At 41.1% G+C, this 17,940-nt stretch overlaps 1 protein-coding gene across 9 annotated transcripts in view; it reads right to left on the reverse strand.

The window, feature by feature from the left end:
- The window catches only part of DGKB (diacylglycerol kinase beta), a 272,726-nt gene that overhangs the window by 156,964 nt on the left and 97,822 nt on the right, over nt 1-17,940 (reverse strand). For all 9 annotated transcript variants that reach the window (XM_077304457.1, XM_077304458.1, XM_077304456.1 and 6 more), the window contains 3 exons: nt 15,451-15,536; nt 14,242-14,331; nt 4,121-4,281 (listed from right to left, as the gene is read on the reverse strand). In XM_077304457.1, coding sequence (XP_077160572.1) covers nt 4,121-4,281; nt 14,242-14,331; nt 15,451-15,536 — 337 coding nt within the window. The remainder of the gene's footprint in view (nt 1-4,120; nt 4,282-14,241; nt 14,332-15,450; nt 15,537-17,940) is intronic.

Below are 17,940 nucleotides of genomic sequence, written 5' to 3' on the forward strand. Positions count from 1 at the left end.
GCCATATCACTCTTATTCTGTATAGTGATCACTCTGATTTGGTTACCATCAATTACAGGTCTGCACTGCTTTTCTAATGCCCAAAACATTTTATATCTGGAACAGAACATGATGTCAATGCCAGCAAAAAATATTATCTAGCACAAAATATTATCTAAAATACTTATATTTGAGGTTCTTTTCCCATTCTGTGGGAATGTATTAAAGATATATAATGAAAGATGAGGCTAACAACTTGCAGAACTGTGATGGGGAGTGAAACCCATAATAACATCAAATTTATGATTATGAGAACTAAGCAATCATTTTTCCCCTACTAGCAGAGTAAGAGGTTCTTAGTGACTGACTAGACTTGAAGGGTATTAAATCATGACCACACCAATCTCTATTTGATAGTGCATATGGATGGTAATATATTAGATGTTGTAAAAGTATACTTGTCTTTGTCAGGTGCACAAGCTACTTTAGGGTAATAACGTCAACATGAATATATACTGTTATTTGTTCATCAGCAATTCCAATATGAATGAGATTGTCCTCAACAGGATAAATCACACGTTAAAAAAAACAAAGCAAGGGGATTTGGCATTTTTTGCAAGCCATCTGAAGATCCTTTCTTGATACAGGTCATTTTTCCTATTAGAGGCTTGTTTTACCAAATTATGTGGTTTCATTTACACCAAGGATAAATGAGAGATGACAGATGCATGGCTTATGCATTACTGAAACTCCTTTGTATTGTACCTGGCCATACAAAAAAGCCAAAATTCATAGGGCAATAACATAAGCACACACACACAAAAGTGAATGAGAAGCTGCAGCAGCAGGGGGTTTTGCACTCTGCTTTTTACTAACCAAAGGAGTCTCAAAATGGCTCACAATTGCCTCCCCTTCAGCTCCCCACAACAGATACCCTGTGAGGTAGGCGAGGCTGAGAAAGCTCTAAGAGATATGTAACTGGTTTAAGGTCACCCAGCTGTCTACATGTGGAGACTGGGGAGTCAAACCCAGTTCTCCAGATTAGGGGCTGCCACTCTTAACCACTATACCAAGCTGGCTCAAAACATGTTGGGTGGCCGCCACCATCTCCCACCAGTGTTTTGCTGGTGGGCAAGGGTGGTAACCAACCATTCCAAGATGTCTTACAGGCCCCGCCAGGTGAGAAAGGGAAGCATTTCTTCCTGGGCATTCGCTCTGTCTCATTTTGTGGGTAGCAGTTTCAGACACAGCAACTGAGACTGCTGGTGGCTCCATGAATTCAGGATCAACTAAGAGCTCAGACTTAAAACTAGAATGTACACTTTGATGATCAAAGGTTGCTTAGTGAGTATGCAAAAGGAGAGAATTCAATAACTGGGATGTAACCCCACAAAGTGCTTTGATTTTGTACTTGAACATGGCATATGGCTGAAATCATTCAGATGGCATCTTAGAGGATCTCAGAAATCATAATTTAACACATGGGAAGAGATTACTACTGTTTATCAGGTTTAAGGGATATGAGAACATAGTGGGATACAAATGTCAGGTCAATATTATAAATGATGCAGCTGTCCTAAATACATGGTGGACATTGCAAATGTGGACGAGCCCGGCAAACAAAGAACTGGGCGAGCTCCTTCACATGCGCACGCGACTGTACTCTTGTGGGCCGCCACAAGATTGGGGTGTGGGCGGCACTAACCAGCAGGTTTAAATGGAGGTCTGCATACATGCGTGGCCTCCTTTGCTGCTGACAGCTCAGACTGCTGGCTGCTTCTCAGGCTGCTTCTGGGTTCCTACATGGCACATTTTGAAGCTAAGTATTGAGGGCTTTTGCTCCCCCTCCCCCCGTGGTTGCACGTTCTCCTTTGTGCCATGGATGCCTTTTAACGTTGGGTTCTCCTTGCCGGACATTGGACAGAGTGAATTATAATTATATAACATTTTTAAAAGGAAGGAAAGGACTAAAACCTTTACCTGCAGGGGTTGCCCCTTGCCCAGACCAGTAGGAAAGGTTGGAGGGTGTCTCCCAGGGGAGCTAGTTGCTCTGCCTAAGAGGCAGTCTGGGGCTTCCTCCTCAAATGGCAGTCAGGCATGCATGGGAACAGTTACTTGGGGGAGCGGGTGTGGGGCTTCTCCCCTTGTTTCTTCAGCTGCAGGTTGCCAGCCCAACCTCAGGGTGCCACAAGGGCCAACAGGTTCAGGCATGGATGAAGGTGAACCATTGCTAGAAGATGCTACTTTGGTGGCGTCTGCTGCAGAAGGCACAGCATTGGAAGAGGTCAGGAAGAAGAAGAGATGCAAGAAAGGCCATTTATGGCGTTCTTCTGGGGAATCATCAAGTGACTACTCATCATTGGATAAGGAAGATGGGGTTGGTACTTGGGACCTGAATTACTGGGATCAGGGAACTTTTGTGGCGGGGGTCCCATCTTGGTTGGTAAAATGCAGAAAGGAAGCCAGAGAGCACTGCCTAAAGGGGAAGAGTGATAGGGGGCCAGATGATCCGCCAGAGGGTTATACAGACAAAGATGTGCCCCCGGGCACCCACTTATCACAGAAGATGTGCACCAAGGCTCTCAGTGGGTGCTATGTAGACATATTTAAGCTTATTAGGCCCACTGAGATGGCAGCCCTGATAGTGTCCAGGGAAAGAAGGAGGTGATGGCGTTTGATAATGAACGGTCCCTGTGGGCAAGGCTGCAGGGCTTCATGGAATACCTGTTTAATCACCTCAGTTTTCCCTGAGAGGCGGTGGCATTTGGCCAGGCACCTGGCTAGCATTATGGAAGCAAGGACTCTCGGGAGGGGGGGAGGTTGTTGCTCTTGGATATGACGCGTTTGCCCACAAGTGAACATCCAGTAATCCCCTCACCAGGTGGGACCACCAAAATTCTGATGTTTAGCTGTTGGTATCTGGGTCCTGACAGAAGGGTGGCAGCGGCCTTGACAGGGCTTACTCTTTAGTCTGGAGGGATCTATGGGGGGTTTTGCTGGGAGTTCAATCAGGGGGTTGCAGACAGAAAAAATGCAAATATATAAATGGGTGTGAGGTTTGTGGGACCTTTTTGGAAGGCTTGGTGGATCTGGCTTTTCTGGAGGGGCAGGGACAGAAAGCCTTTCGCTTCCCAGTAGTTCTTCCCTGTGTTCACTCAAACTGTCCCCCCATCCAGTCCAATGCACTGCTCCCTTTACTATTCATATGCCCCAACAGGCAGGCCGCATCCTACATTAGACTGGGTTTTGCACAAGGTTTTTTGATACCTTTTACGGGCCCCCAGGTGGCCTCCACTTGTACCAACTTGAAGAAGAGTACCATTTTGCAGACCCTTTAAATAGGGGACCTTTGAATAGGGGGATTTTTCCATGCCAAGCAGAACCAGTGAACGTACAGAGAGTCCCAAGAAGGTTCTCCCATTCTCCATTGTTTTCAATGAAGAGGGGGAAAAAAAGCATTTTAGAGAAGGCACTGGGGTTTGCTGACCACCAGTGTATTACACTGGTACTGTTTGGAACTCTTTACATGCACTGTCTATGCTGGGCTAGGAATGTGACCCCTTTCCAGCTTGAAATATTAGCTGATAAAATACTGAAAGTATTTTTCAGCTATTTTTTCAGCTTGGACAGAACCAAACATACACCCCTACTCCAAAAATATACCATCAGCACTTTTTGGTTTCTATATTATCTAGCAATAAGTATATATGTATATTTTTCTTTATTAAAATACATATGGAGCCATGTTTGTTAAAAAGGAGTGTATAAAAGTCTTCATAATCTTGCTTCTGTAAGATTGAATATTTACCAACATAACAGTTAAGAGGTGTTAATGAATGATTCATAATTTATATTTGTATAGGCACCACTAATTTATTGCTGCAGCTCTTCATAGAAAGCATTAGGAATAGTATGATTATATTGCCCATACATGAACAGGTGGAAGAGCTTGAGGAAATAATTCTATTTTGACTATGTAACTAAATTTATGTAAATTATCATCAATCTATGTATTCCTTTTAAATGAAAAATTGAAGGTAATATAAATTCTGCATTTAGCCATCCTTCACTCTGAACATCACATCTAATCACTTATTTAGAACAGCAAAAAATACCACTTAAGAATAAACAAAAACCTTACCACTCCAATTGAGAAGTAATTATTGATGATACTGTAAGGCACTGGGTCTCCTTTCTCATCTTTATCATTGGGTATTACTTCAAATTTCCATCTGTCCAGTAAGATCTCAGTGCTGTTTTCAATGTCTTTTAAGATCTTGAAAAGATTCTCACCTTCATAACCTGTAAAATGGGGTGAGTAACTCTGAATACAAAAGACTTTGCCAGCATTTTATTTCCTTGATTAAATTCAGGGGCCATAATTATAGTACCAGCATTAAAAAAAAATACATTCATTTCTCCAGGTTGAACAACTGCAAACACATGTAAACAGTATAACTTGGTGAAATGTGAACAAAGATAACAAAGAAGCCAAGGGCAGAATGTAGTCTGCTCAGCTGATTTTTTTTTTTTTTGCCTCCTGGCAAACAGAATATCCCTATATCCTTTGAGAAAAATAGTCTGAATAAGCATGCTAAGCATAGCAAAATTTAATGTAATTACATTAACACCTACACTTCATCTGTTAACAACTGTATGTACATACCTCTCAAAGTTTTTACATAAATTTCAAACTATACAAATTTAGAAACAACAGGATTTGATCCAAAGATGCTACTCAAGGAGAAGAAAATTTCAGTGCAATTGCATGGTTTGGATCAACTTAATAGAACCAAAGTATGATAACAATCCAACAAATCAGAAGGAGAATTTCTGTTTCCTTTTCTGTTGATATTTATGATACATAAGAGAAGTGGCAACAAACATAACATGCTCGATCCTTACCTTGTTAAAACTCATAACTAGGGATTTGCATTCAGATATATTTGGTCCAAAATATATTTGAAAAATACATTATTGATATTTTCTGGATACACTAGGGGATTTTGGGATATTGGGAAATGGGTCATGAAAAATCCCAGAAATATTTGGGAGGAACTCAGTATTTTAAGGTTCTCAAGACTGTCCCCCCTCCCCCTAAATTTTATCATGAGTATGTGTCTCCCTGGGGCTCAGTATTGGTTTGCCACACTGTTCTGGTTTAAAGTGTGTCCATTAAAATGATTTTTCTTTTGAAACACTATGTTCTTTTGCCAGGTTGATTTATGTTGGGCTTGAAGTGGATTCTTGGGTTTGTTATTGCCTGAGATTACTGGTTTGTACACAGGCTGGATTATCTGATTCAACATTGGTTGGAATTGTAATAGGTACAAATCCCCACAAAATTACTCCGTTTTATGCTCCCCAAACTAAGAACTGGGGGAGGCATCTTCCCTGAACCTTTCATGGACATTTGTCTGGTTCAGTTTGGAATTCAGCTGGCATTTTAGACTGACAGGAGATGGACATGAATGCCCGACTGTCAGCTTAAAATGGCTGTAAGCCATTTCAGCATACTCATTCACTTATCTTTCATTAAAAGGAGGGAAGAGAAAAACACATTGAAATGGCTGCAGTGGGGCAGACCCTGCACACCCCAAGCCAAGAGTTCACTCTCTGCATGATCAGCTCAGCAAACCCTGAGCCCATCAGCTCTTTGTTGGAAAGCCATTTTAGCCTGCCATTTGCAGGGTAAGCAAAAAGAAGCAAATTAACCAGCACAAAGTGGACTGGTTTGTTTCATGGAGTTGAGTCACTGGGAGGTTGAGGAATATCCCTAACTCCAAACCAAACTTTTCCAATCCTTGCCCATCCCATCCCTAATTGTTGGGTTTGGAGAATTCTCTGATTTGACACTGGTTTTGTTAAACTTGTTACATTGTCTTAAGTTTTAGTTCGTATTCCATCATTCTGCATTGGTTCTTTGGGCTTGTTTACTCTGTTTGCATTGGGAGACTTTGGCCAGTGGTTGCTTTGTTCATTTTTGAATGTTTGGATACTTTGCCCTGGAGAAAGTTTGGCATTCCCCCCCTCCAGGAAACAATAGAGGGCACCTTGTTCAGGGGCCCATAGAATTGGACTCTTGCTCCAATTTACTTGAAACTTAAGGATCATATAGCTGGCGGGCAACATTTGGTGCCACTGCTGGGCAGCGGAGGACAGGTCCGAGCATACAGAAGACACAGACTCATGGTTTCATCCTTCGGCTTTAAAGGCCAAAGCTTTTATTGTTATGCATATGAGTGTAGGCACCAAGGTGGTGGGATCCAGAACACACTACCCCATCCCGCAGCCAGCCAACTGCAGGGAATACCAGGGTATAAATTCATCAGCAGGCCCCCATGCAGGGACTGAGCAACACCCAAGACAACCTCCCTCTACCACTTGGGCCTGCTGGAACCCTTGGAGGTGATGCACAGGAGAATCCCCATAAGTGTCAGCCTCTATTGATGATTCCCCCAGCCACCCGCCATGCACAACAGCTTTCCCCCCCAGCCAGGGCAATTCTGCTATCTTGCATGCACTGGCATCTTATGGAGGCCCCCATACCTGGCAAAGCCCAGCAAGCAGGCATGGGCCCCACCCCTAGGATCCACCAACCCCAAAATCCACAAGCTGTGACAAGAGAAGTAGATATACAAGATGGAACAATGATAGAAACCAGTAGAAAGACTAAAATAACAAGAATGTGGGTAGTAAAGACTTTTGGCAGCATGGGAGAGAGCAAGGACTGCTTTTTAAAGTTGGATGGAGTGGTATGCCCTGCTCCAGTTGTGCACCTTAGCTAGGCAACGTGACAAATTGTTCATGAGTTTCCCACTCAAGCATGGGAAACACAGTCTTCTTCTTGCACCACCATCTCCCTGCCTGAGCAATGGTATGCTAACCCTTTAATTCTAGCAGCTGCACTTATAAAAAATATCCCCTTCAGATCGCAATAGAGAATATTCATAGGGAACAAGTGAACCAAATAATATTGAAATCCCAGAAAAAAAAATCAAATCCCAATAATAAACTGATATCTGGAATCCAGAAAATCAGGAATATTAATATTTTTCAGCTCCCTGGTATCTGGATCTGAAAATTAATTTTTCTGAGGTGCACATGCCTCCTCATAACAACCATCTGATACAAGCTTATGTTACTCTACTTTTACAGATAGAAAAAAAGGGAAAAGAAAAACTAAATGAATTATATAATATTAACTAAATAATAGCACAATTATTTATGTATACCTAAGAAAGCTATATGTTTAGATTTCAAAAATAGCTCTCCTGACCCACTCCAGCCTTCCAATGACACCTGGCAAACCACTGCTGAAATGAAGAAACATTCTGATTTGACATAGGAAGAGGTCTGCTATTCAAAGGAAAACAGAGTCCAAATCAGGCTTTCTATGTTGAAGCCCTTGAAAGAAAAAAAAAAGGACTGTAAAAATTGAACAGGTTCATAGAAGCTCTGTTCAACTTTCTTACCATTGGACAACAGCTTTTATGATAAGAAACCAAAAAAAAAAAAAGACTCAAGCATATGTGGCTGGTTTCTAGATCATCTTTTTATAATAAAGCCTAGTCTATGATTTTTATCTCACTCCCCTCTAATATTCCCAGATCAGCTTAGATGGCAGAAGCATCCCTTCAGAGTTATAAGAAAGTAGAAAGCTTTTATTTTTTCAACTACCTGAAAGTCCTTGTGCACTCATTATAACTCCTTGAAAACCCTTTGTGTACCATCTAAACTAGCATCAGAACTACTTGGACATTTCTGATCAGTCCAAGATAAAGAGAAGAACCAAAGATTTCTTTTTTTTTAAATTCAAAATGATGCCAGCATAACCTTTTGTTCATGGGAAAGGCAACAGAGCAGGAACTGGAACTGGAACAAGGTGGCCTAGCAAATGGTGTCTCTTTTAGCACATGGGACACTAACTGCCAGTAGACTAAAGTTGAAATCCTAAACAGAATGCCACCCTTCCAGATCCATTGACTTCAATGGATTTAGGAAGGTGTAGCAGTCCTGAAGATGGCTTTGTAGTTTACATAGAAACCTGTACTCTGATTCAGATAACCAAAATAACCTCCCAGATGCATCTTTAAGTATGTATATGGTTGTATAGCTCCATTACACTCCTCAGAACATGTGCCAACCATCACCATGGATTGTCCTGGACCAGTTTGTCAAGAGCTTCAACATGGGAGCAGTGTAGTCCACAAACCTAATTCTTCTCTGGGAGCCAACTGTATTTTATTGTGCAGCATCAACATTATTTACTGTTGGCTGGCACAGAAAGGAATATGGGAAAGCACCTCCAAAGTAGGTGATTATGATAGAAATCAAATAATGGCAAAAATGCACATTGTTTTGCATTTTCAGGTCTGAACAGGAAATAGGAAAGGCCACAGAAAAGCATAAAGAACACTAGCTAAAGACAGTAAGTATTTTGTCTTTATTGGGATTTTATTTTATCTACTTGAAAGTCCTTGTGTACTCATAATAGCTTCTTAAAAACACTTTGTGTACCATCCAAACTAAATCAATTCAGGTTGTAACATATTCCATTTTAAAACAATCTTTTGCTATCATGACTTTTTATTTCATCCCCCCTTTTCAGGGGAGGGGAGCAGGGAGGGAGAAGCAGGAATGAACATCAAGCCCGATCTCAGATGACGTGAAAGCTTGCATGCTATTTTGTGATATTTTTGTTGGTCTTTAAAAAAGGCACTGCATGACTGTTATTTTTGTCTGTGTATTAATGTGGGTACTTGCAACCTTCATCCACAGAGGATGGGAGGGAATGATTTTTCATACAAAGAAACAAAAATCTTATCTTTCTGCAATGACCTACAAAATTAATATTGCCAAGTAGTGAGTTACATAGTGTTGGAGCTTATTCTGCAAATTGATAAAGCGTATTTGTTTCAAGATCCATAAATTAAGCCAGGAGTTTGCATCATGGAGTAGGAAAATTACTCACCAGCAACTACATTTGTTGGCATCCCTTGCGTTCTCCAATCCTATGGAAAAGTTTCAGAAAAACAATCAGTGTTGTGGCACCAACTATCAGGGAAAAGGAGGCAAAGAATAGCAAAAGGAAGAGAATTCAAGCAGTTTTGTTTTATTTTCTCCAGGTTCCTGCTTTTGGCTTGCACATTGGTAAAGTACCAATCCACCATGGACAGTGCATAAAAAATAGAAATGAAGAGGGTTGCAGGGTGGGAGAAGAGGGATTCTGACCAAATGAATTACCACTGAGTAATTTTCCATTGTTACGTGCTCCCAGTTTCCTCCATTCTATAGAATATTCCAGACAATCAGAGGGAAGCATTAAGCAGGTCCATAAGGAAGGAGTATGCTAGTTAAAAAAACCTTCTGACGTATACTGAGCAATATCTGGTCCTTTTGCAAACAAATCCATGTAGTAAAGGAACTTACATTAGGTTCTAGTATTGACCTCATCATTGGCTAAAGATGGACACTGCATTTCACAAGGAAATTCATTCATTCAAACACAACTTAGTAAAGGACAAAGTGGAACCTAGGAGTCTACACTGTCATGATTTAAAAGCTGTATGTAGCTATGTAGCTATTTTATACATGTATAAAGGTCATGACTTTGTGAGAGAAGAAAACATGGCACTGGCCTTTTCCGCCTGGGCAGAATTGGCCTAGGAGATTGTACTGTGTAAGAGCTTTAGAAGAATGCATGGTTTCAGCCTCCAGAGGGTAAGACTGGAAGAATCCATTCTTAGAAGATCGTCTCTCAGAGCCCAGATTCAAGGGAAAGCTATCTGGAATTTCCAGAAGTATTTATACTGTGGGATTCCTAGGGTTCCAGAAAGCCAAAAATTTACCTCAAAAAATTAAAAAGCTTGACTGATAACTGTTTTCTGTCAGTCCAGAGCAGGGGTAGTCAAACTGCGGCCCTCCAGATGTCCATGGACTACAATTCCCAGGAGCCCCCTGCCAGCGTTCGCTGTCAGGGGCTCAATTGTAGTCCATGGACATCTGGAGGGCCGCAGTTTGACTACCCCTGCTCTGGACTGACGATGTTAAAGCTGAGTCAGCCCAGAAGATTCAATGTGTAAACAGTTTCCATTTCATTGCTTAACATTCTCCTATTCTAAAATGCTAAAAAAAGAAATTCCTGTTTTTTTTTCATGACTCCTAAGAAGGACAAGGCTATTCAAAACGGTTTTTAAAAAGTCATACATTTGTAATGATGCCCTGACCATCATTAATGATGTCCTGAATATTTTTTTCTGTGGCCCCAGACGGCCGAGCCAGAACCAATGGGTTGAAATTAATTCAAAAGAATTTTCGGCTAAACATCCAGAAGAAGTTCTTGACAGTTCGAGCAGTTCTTCAGTGGAACAGGCTTCCTCGGGAGGTGGTGGATTCTTCTTCTTCTAAGTTTTTAAGCACTTAGGCAGATTGTGAGTGTGTGGACAGGAAGGGATGTGCCACTGTTTTTCTCTTGTGGCCATTCCTAGTCTACCAAGTGAATTGCTGATCGCCACTATGGGATGATAGGTGAATTTCCTCGAGGTCAGGCTGGATTCTGGAGATTTTTGGTGTGGTGGGAATCACTTGGGCATGAAATTGGGGTCACTGTGAGTAACCAGGTAGTTCTGAGTTCCTGCATTGTGCAGGAGATTGTACTAGATGACCCGGAAGGTCCCTTCCAACTCTATGATTCTATGAACATTAATCAGATCACAATGTCATGTTATACAATTACAACTGTTTCTGAATAAACTCTGCATATAAAGTGCCATGTAAGCTGTCTTCAGAAATAATTCTTTTATGTATCTATTTCACGAATTTCCTAGAAATCATGACAGTTATGGGATCTGGAAATTAGATATAAACCAGAACATTTTCAAGAGGGATCAAATATGCTCTGTGAAAATTTCAAAAGCTGGTAAAATGTCAAGGTTGGCTAAGCTACCTGAGGAAAAAGATCTTTTGTCTACCTAATAAGCCAGATTTATGATCAACAAAATTAGAATGCTTTTTCAACATCTCAGACGAGAAGGGTTTATGTCTTATGACCACTGTTGGGGTTTTTAGTGTATTATCTGAGAACAAGCATTACTAGATACATTGAAAGTTAAAGATCTAGTCATGAATACATCACAGTTGGTACAAAAGTCATGTTCCTCAGCAGACAGAAGTAAAATCTACAAAAAAGAATCAAAGAGCTAGCAGCATGTAATTGCACAGGACTCATGGCAATAATCTTAGAAGCCTTGCATTTGGGGACTAGGAGAAAGGCAAAGGGCTACAAAACATAAAACTAGAGTTACAAAGCACAGTGAAGGATACCAAACCAATAACTGAAGACTGGGTTCCAACAGGGATTCAGAAAACAATTAAAGGGGGAGAGAGGTGGAATTATTTTATTTATTCATTTTATCTTGTTTATCTTTTAGAAAACTCAGAGAGACTTATATAGATAGCCTATAACCTCCTGGTTTAACATCAGCATACCTTCAAGACTGCACCCAGGATTCCCTTACTAATCAGTAGTGAGCAGAAGGAATATAAAACAAAATGGGAAGACAACATGACACCAAAGTTTACTTGCTAGGATAATGTGCTGGATCTTTGTGATTTTGTTAACTTCTCTGATATCAGGAGAGTTTCTTGAAGGGTTGAGGGAGGCAGTGGTCCGCCCACTCCTGAAAAAATTGCTGGATCCGTGGGACCCCACTAACTACCGCCCAGTCTCACACCTTGCATTTCTGGGTAAGGTAGTTGAGAAGGCTGCTGCAGACCAGTTCATGGCTTTCTTGGAGGAAATTTCGGCCCTTGACCCATACTAGTCAGGCTTCCATCCTGGTCATGGGGTGGAGACTGTACTCATTGCCCTGACAGATGATCTCCGGAACCAGTTGGATCGTGGAGGTTCAGCTATCCTCAAGCTTCTCGATCTGTCAGCCGCGTATGATGTGGTCGGCCATGAGTAGTTAGCCTACCGCCTTGCCAGGGTTGGGATTATGGGGATGGCCTTACAGTGGCTGGTCTCTTTTCTCTAGCACCAGAGAAAGAGGGTGGCAGTGGGGGAAGAGTTGTCTGGCTCCTTTGCACTCCTCTGTGGGGTCCTGCATGGGACGATGCTCTCCCCCATGCTTTTCAACATTGATATGACCCCCCTGGATCAGCTGGTCTGGGGTTTGGGGTTGGGTTGTCATCAGTTTGCTGATGACACCCAGCTCTATCTCCTGATGGATGCCCGGCTGGACCCTGGAAACATTTGCCAGATGTTTGGAAACAGTGTTTGGATGGCTCAGTAAGAATCTCCTGAAACTCAACCCCTCCAAGGCAGAGGTCCTGCGGCTGGATAGAGGGGACAGGTCCAGGAAACACACCTCCCCTGGTGCGATCTGAGGGATCGCTTGTATCCTTATGGCCCTCACAGGGCTCTTCCCTCTGCAGCTATGAATCAGCTGGTTATCCCAGGCCCCCAGTAGGCATGCCTGGCCTCAACCACAGCCAGGGCTTTTGCCGCCCTGGCCCTGATCTGGTAGAATGAGCTCCCAGAAGAGCTGAGGGCCCTGAGGAGCTGTCCAGGTTCTGCAGGGCCTGTAAGATGGAGCTCTTCTGCCAGGCATTTGGTTGAGGCCGGGCCAGGAAGATCGGGTCCCTCCCTATATATAGGTTCCAGTAGAGCCCTGTCACCTGGTCAGCTGGGCAGAGGCACCTCTCTCCCGAGGATGATGCTGGATATTGGGGACCGGTGTGCCTTGGCCTTATAGGCTGTGGCTGGAGAAGGGGAAGGGATATAGATTATTTTATTTGCCATTGAGGCCTTTTGTTGTTCTTATGGGGTTTTATTCTTATATTTGACCGGTTTTGGGAGTGGCGGTAAATAAATCAAATAAATAAATAAACAAACAAAAAATAAATAAAATGTACCGTTTCCCACAGGCTACTAATAAGACAATTGTAGGTAGGTCCAATTAAAGACTTCTCTGGAACCTTAAATTATTATCACTTACATAATCTGCAGGGGTCCTCTTTCTCAGCTGCATTATTTCTTGGGATTTTGTGCAAGTTATCACTTTTAGAGAGTACTGGATGTAAAAATATGCCCTCCTCTTTTAGAAAGTACTGGATGTAAAATATGCCCTTCATACTTTCAAGACAAACAAAACAGGAATGGAAGTTTGACATTGCATGTACCATCCTCAATAATTAATCTCTGCCTCCATAGATCCTGGTAGATAGCACCACAAGACTGATTGTCTGAAATCTACTGCTAGATGAGAGAAGGAAAGAACAACAACAACAACAACAAAAACACATCCAAGATATCAGCCAAACAGGACCTGAGACTAGTTTTTAAACATTCAAACATTAACATAATAATATTATTGAGGATAATCCTTTCAGTATAGTAATCTCTAAAGGGGAACAAAAATAACTCATGCTTCTTGTTATTAATAAATAATCCACTAAAATAACATGTAAAACAACAGAAATATCAGTGATTGTATACTACTTGTATTGAATTCATGGAAATGCATACTATCAGCAGGTTTTATGATCTGGCCACAGCATGATTGGGCTGATGCATTTAGTACTCTCTTTCTATGGATTTCCATCAATGAAGCCAATTCAAAAACGAAGGCTAGTATACAGAAATATATAAATTCATCACAAGATATATTTATAATTGACAAAAATGTGCTTATTCAGATATGAGAACTTACGTATACTGTAATCTGTGCATGTCTAAAAGACGTTTATCACATTGTATAAAAGGTAATTGTTAGGGTCTTATTAATGGAATTCTTGGGGTTTTGCTAGAGTTCTTATTTATTGCAATAAAGTTCTGTCTACTTCTGGAATCTCCCTGTTGTGTCTTTCATTGAGTATAGACACACATGTTGAACAACCCAATTGGGTAATACTTTGAAGTGTCATGTTGTAAAGGAATTTATTTCATAATTTTATCCTTCCTTCAAGGAGCTCAGGAGTCAAGACAGTGCACATGTTTGTCTCTCCTCCATTTCCTTCTCAGAACAACTCTGTGAAGGTGGTTATGTTTAGAGAGGAAATGATCCAAGATCATCCAATTTTGTGGCAGGGAGATTTGAACTCAGATCCACAGGTCTTAGTTCAACATTCTAAATACTGTGTCACCCTGAAATCTTATTTCATGCACCTAAAACATGTACAGTATGGAATTTCTTTTGCAAAGGAAATTGTTCTTGATAACACATTTTTAGGATATAAAGTATAATAGCTTTTATTTACCTCCTCCCCATCTTAAACACCTGGCTAAGTCATTCCCGGTTCCAAGGGGTAGAATTGCAACTGGTGGATGTTTAATCATATTGGCTTTCTCTGTAAATAAATAAGTAGACAGCTAAAAGATAAAAGCAGATGAGACAATGTACAGATCTACTAACCTGAGGGTTCTTCCAGGTTTGCAAAATAAACTTCCCCAACCTGCAGTACTGTGTGGATTTTTTGGTTCATGCACTTCCTTATATGGCAACCACACAGAGAAACCCACATCTTTTTTTTCTTTCTCTGCAAGCCATTAGTATCACAGGAATTGAGAGACAGGGTCACTGTACAGTAAAACCACATATTGTATTAGAGTAAAACAAGTGTACTGCTGTGAGAAGGTTCTGTGGTCTGTTCCTAGAAACGGTAAAACAAAAAAGCCCTCTTTCATCTGTACCATGCTAGGATATGGTAGATAAAATTTTAATGATGAGCATGGTGTAATACTGAGTAAAGACCAATATAATGAAAGAGGATCAGCACTAAAATAAGACATTCATCATCAACAATATATGAAAATGACTAAACTGCTTACAGATCTTTGTTCACTCTATAGTTCTTTGCTATACAGAACAACTTCAACCTTTCAAAAGTCACTTTTGCTTTCAGCAGCCTCCCTTCCTTTCAGTGCAATCCTATGCATATTTACTTAGAAATAAGTCCCTCATTGGCCCATTATGCACGACCGCCGAAACGGCGATTTTGGGTCACATGGAAAATGCGGAGGGGGAAGAAGCGAAGCAAACCGCTTATGCACGGGACGGGATGCAACAGCGGCAAAACCCAGAGTAACCGATTATGCATGCGGTGACCCCGGCGCCGCTTCTGGTTGCACCCCGTTCACACGGAAGTTGCGCTTTCTTCCGCGTTTCGCTAATGCGGCTTTTTCGGCGGCATGCACCGAATCTGTGGCCGGTTGCAGCTGGCACCGTGAGTTATTGGTAATTTTAGTCGCCGCCATTCCACCCCGAATGTGCGCTATTCCCCCCATGCATAATGGGCCTTATTCAGTGAGCCTTACTCCCATGGAAGTCTGCACAGAATTGCACCTTTGTCTACTACCACGGGCAGAGGCAATTTTGCATTCTCAAATGAATGAAAAAGTCAAATCGTAAACATTTAGTAAGTGTTCCCCCACAAAAAGGGAGACCAATAAAAACTAAGAAACGTTACCTATGCAGTCCAAAATCCAACCTACAGTTCCATCTCCACCACATGCCAATACTCGAAAATCAGGAACGTCTCGGAAAAAATTCAATCTGAAAAAGAAAGGAAGTGCAATTATTGCCAACCTTGTTAGCGTGATTCTCCCCAGGAATATGAAACTGATAGATGCTCTATTTGCTTAAATTGTCAAAACTGGCTGAAATCAGTTTGTGTAACAGGACACTATAGTAGTTAAAACTCTCAGACGCAATGGTCTAAAATATAACAGCAAGCAGCCATCGGATGCTAAGGACTCTAAAGTGATCCAATAAAATTAGTTTCATTATCATGTGTAGTTTATTATACAGAACAGTAAAGTATTCATCTCCTGGGCACTATATTTTAATGTACAAAGATTAACTATTATGTGGTTGCCAAGTAGCTGTAAGAACATCATTTTTCAGACAGGGAACTTGAAACCTAGGGCTGACTGCAACAGTTTTCAAATGGAGACTAGAAACAAATTAAAACTTTGAGTTTAATATAGGAAACATGTTATGCATGACATTCTATGGTCATAGAATCCTTAATGAAAGGAGGGGAAACTGTGAGATTTTATAATATAACAGATCCCACGATGAAATAAAGATCAACAGTTTACCTGTCATGCAAAATGAGTGTGTGCATACTGCAAACTTGTCATAGGGAGGTTAAATTCTCTAATTTCAATTATTAAACACCAGGAATATTGATATTGTTCCAGAAATATTGGAACAGTATTTCTGATATGTAATGAAAAGAATAAGCATTACTGTTCCAACTTTCATATACTGAATTAAAACAATTATATTGCAATTGCTTCCCCCCCCCCCAAGGCAATAAGAGCAGGGAGGGAGGCAGAGGAAGAATCCCTTTAAACTTTAAAAGGCCATTCTTCCCTATGGATTGTAGGCAACAGCTTTAGAGAAGCCAGGTCTACTGCCCATAGGAAATAAGGGCTTTTTAAAATTTAAAGGCCCATCCACGGTAGACCAGCTGGTGCCTGGGTGATCTACCTTCTCCTGCTTCCCTGACAGGCTTCCCAATTCCAATATTATCAGAGTAGTACAGTGTCAAAGATTCAGAAGTAGTCTCAGGTACAATATTGTAGAACACCTGATATCTCAGGAAGCGTATTGGTAACATTCAGTTGTGTATCCCAGTCTCTATTACATGCTATATGAGACTGGCTTTCATGACTGTTGAAATTCTACTGGTACAGAATGCCACTATATGTTTGCCATTTACCAGGGGTAGGTCATTATCAGCATTTATTCTAGAGCTTAAGTGATTGCATGTATTTCTTCTTTTTTTATAGATACCACAGTCATTTGGAGTAGCGATCCCCAACCTGTGGGCCGCGGGGCACATGTGGTCCTTCGACTAATTGGAGGTGGGCCCCGAAGGACGCCTTCTCCCCCCTTTACTTCATCCCCCCCCTGCCCTTTACAACACACTTCGAGTGTCATTGTCTCCCATCACTCCCAGATGGGACTATCTCATTTCAGAGAAACAAGCTCAGGGTTCCTATTGATTTGTCATTGTCATGAGTTAAAATTTCCATGAAAATAAAATGTTCCTTCTGTTCATTGTTGTGGCGTGTCTGTATCTTATTTTGAAGGGATATTTAAACATTACCATAGCGATCAGAGAGCGTTAGGGCAGTGGTTGAGAGTAGAGGAGTAAACTACCCCCCCCCCCACGGGCCTCAGTAAAAGGCATTGAGTGGTCCCCGGTGATAAAAGTTGGGGACAACTGATTTAGAATATAATACAGAACTTGAGGAGCAAATGCTATGATAAGATAGAAGCAATGGTTTGGATTACAAATTACTCTCATAACTTTCTTTTCCCCACCCCATATTCTTGAGGACGTTTATACACACCTCATGAAAAAGTTTATACTTGTTATGTATAAAATTCATAGAATATAGACATTTCAAACATAAAACTGAATGGACTGTGGAATGTTTCCAGGAAAATAAATGGTGACCTCCTTGCAGTTTCTCACAGTGCAACAGCCCAACTGCTACTTGCATAATTATTTACCTAAGAAGTGAATAATGGCTGAATTTCAGATTCTTCAGCATAATTAAATCCACAATAACAGTTGTTGACAGAAGTGGATGGCTCCCATAGAGATATAACCACTGAACAGTAAAACTCTTTTCCGGGTAAAAACAGGTGCAAGTTACAAATTGCACAATATATGAGAATGGCAATTTTCATGTCACTTAGTTAACTGTGACTGTATTGTACCTTTTACATCGAAACTCAACTATGGCAGCTGCATGGTTCCTCACATCTATACTTATTTTTCATATCTCTAATTTTAAATCTCAGATTAAGTAACATCAATGTTTGACTTCTGATATCATCAAATTCAGTTTTAAGCCTTATCACCATTTTTTTACACCTCAGAGCCACAAAGCTGTTTATATAGGATAGGAGGCATTGCAGAGAGTGCCTGTTTTGTGAA

The sequence above is a fragment of the Paroedura picta genome, chromosome 11 (assembly GCF_049243985.1).
Source record: "Paroedura picta isolate Pp20150507F chromosome 11, Ppicta_v3.0, whole genome shotgun sequence".
Classification (NCBI taxonomy): domain Eukaryota; kingdom Metazoa; phylum Chordata; class Lepidosauria; order Squamata; family Gekkonidae; genus Paroedura; species Paroedura picta.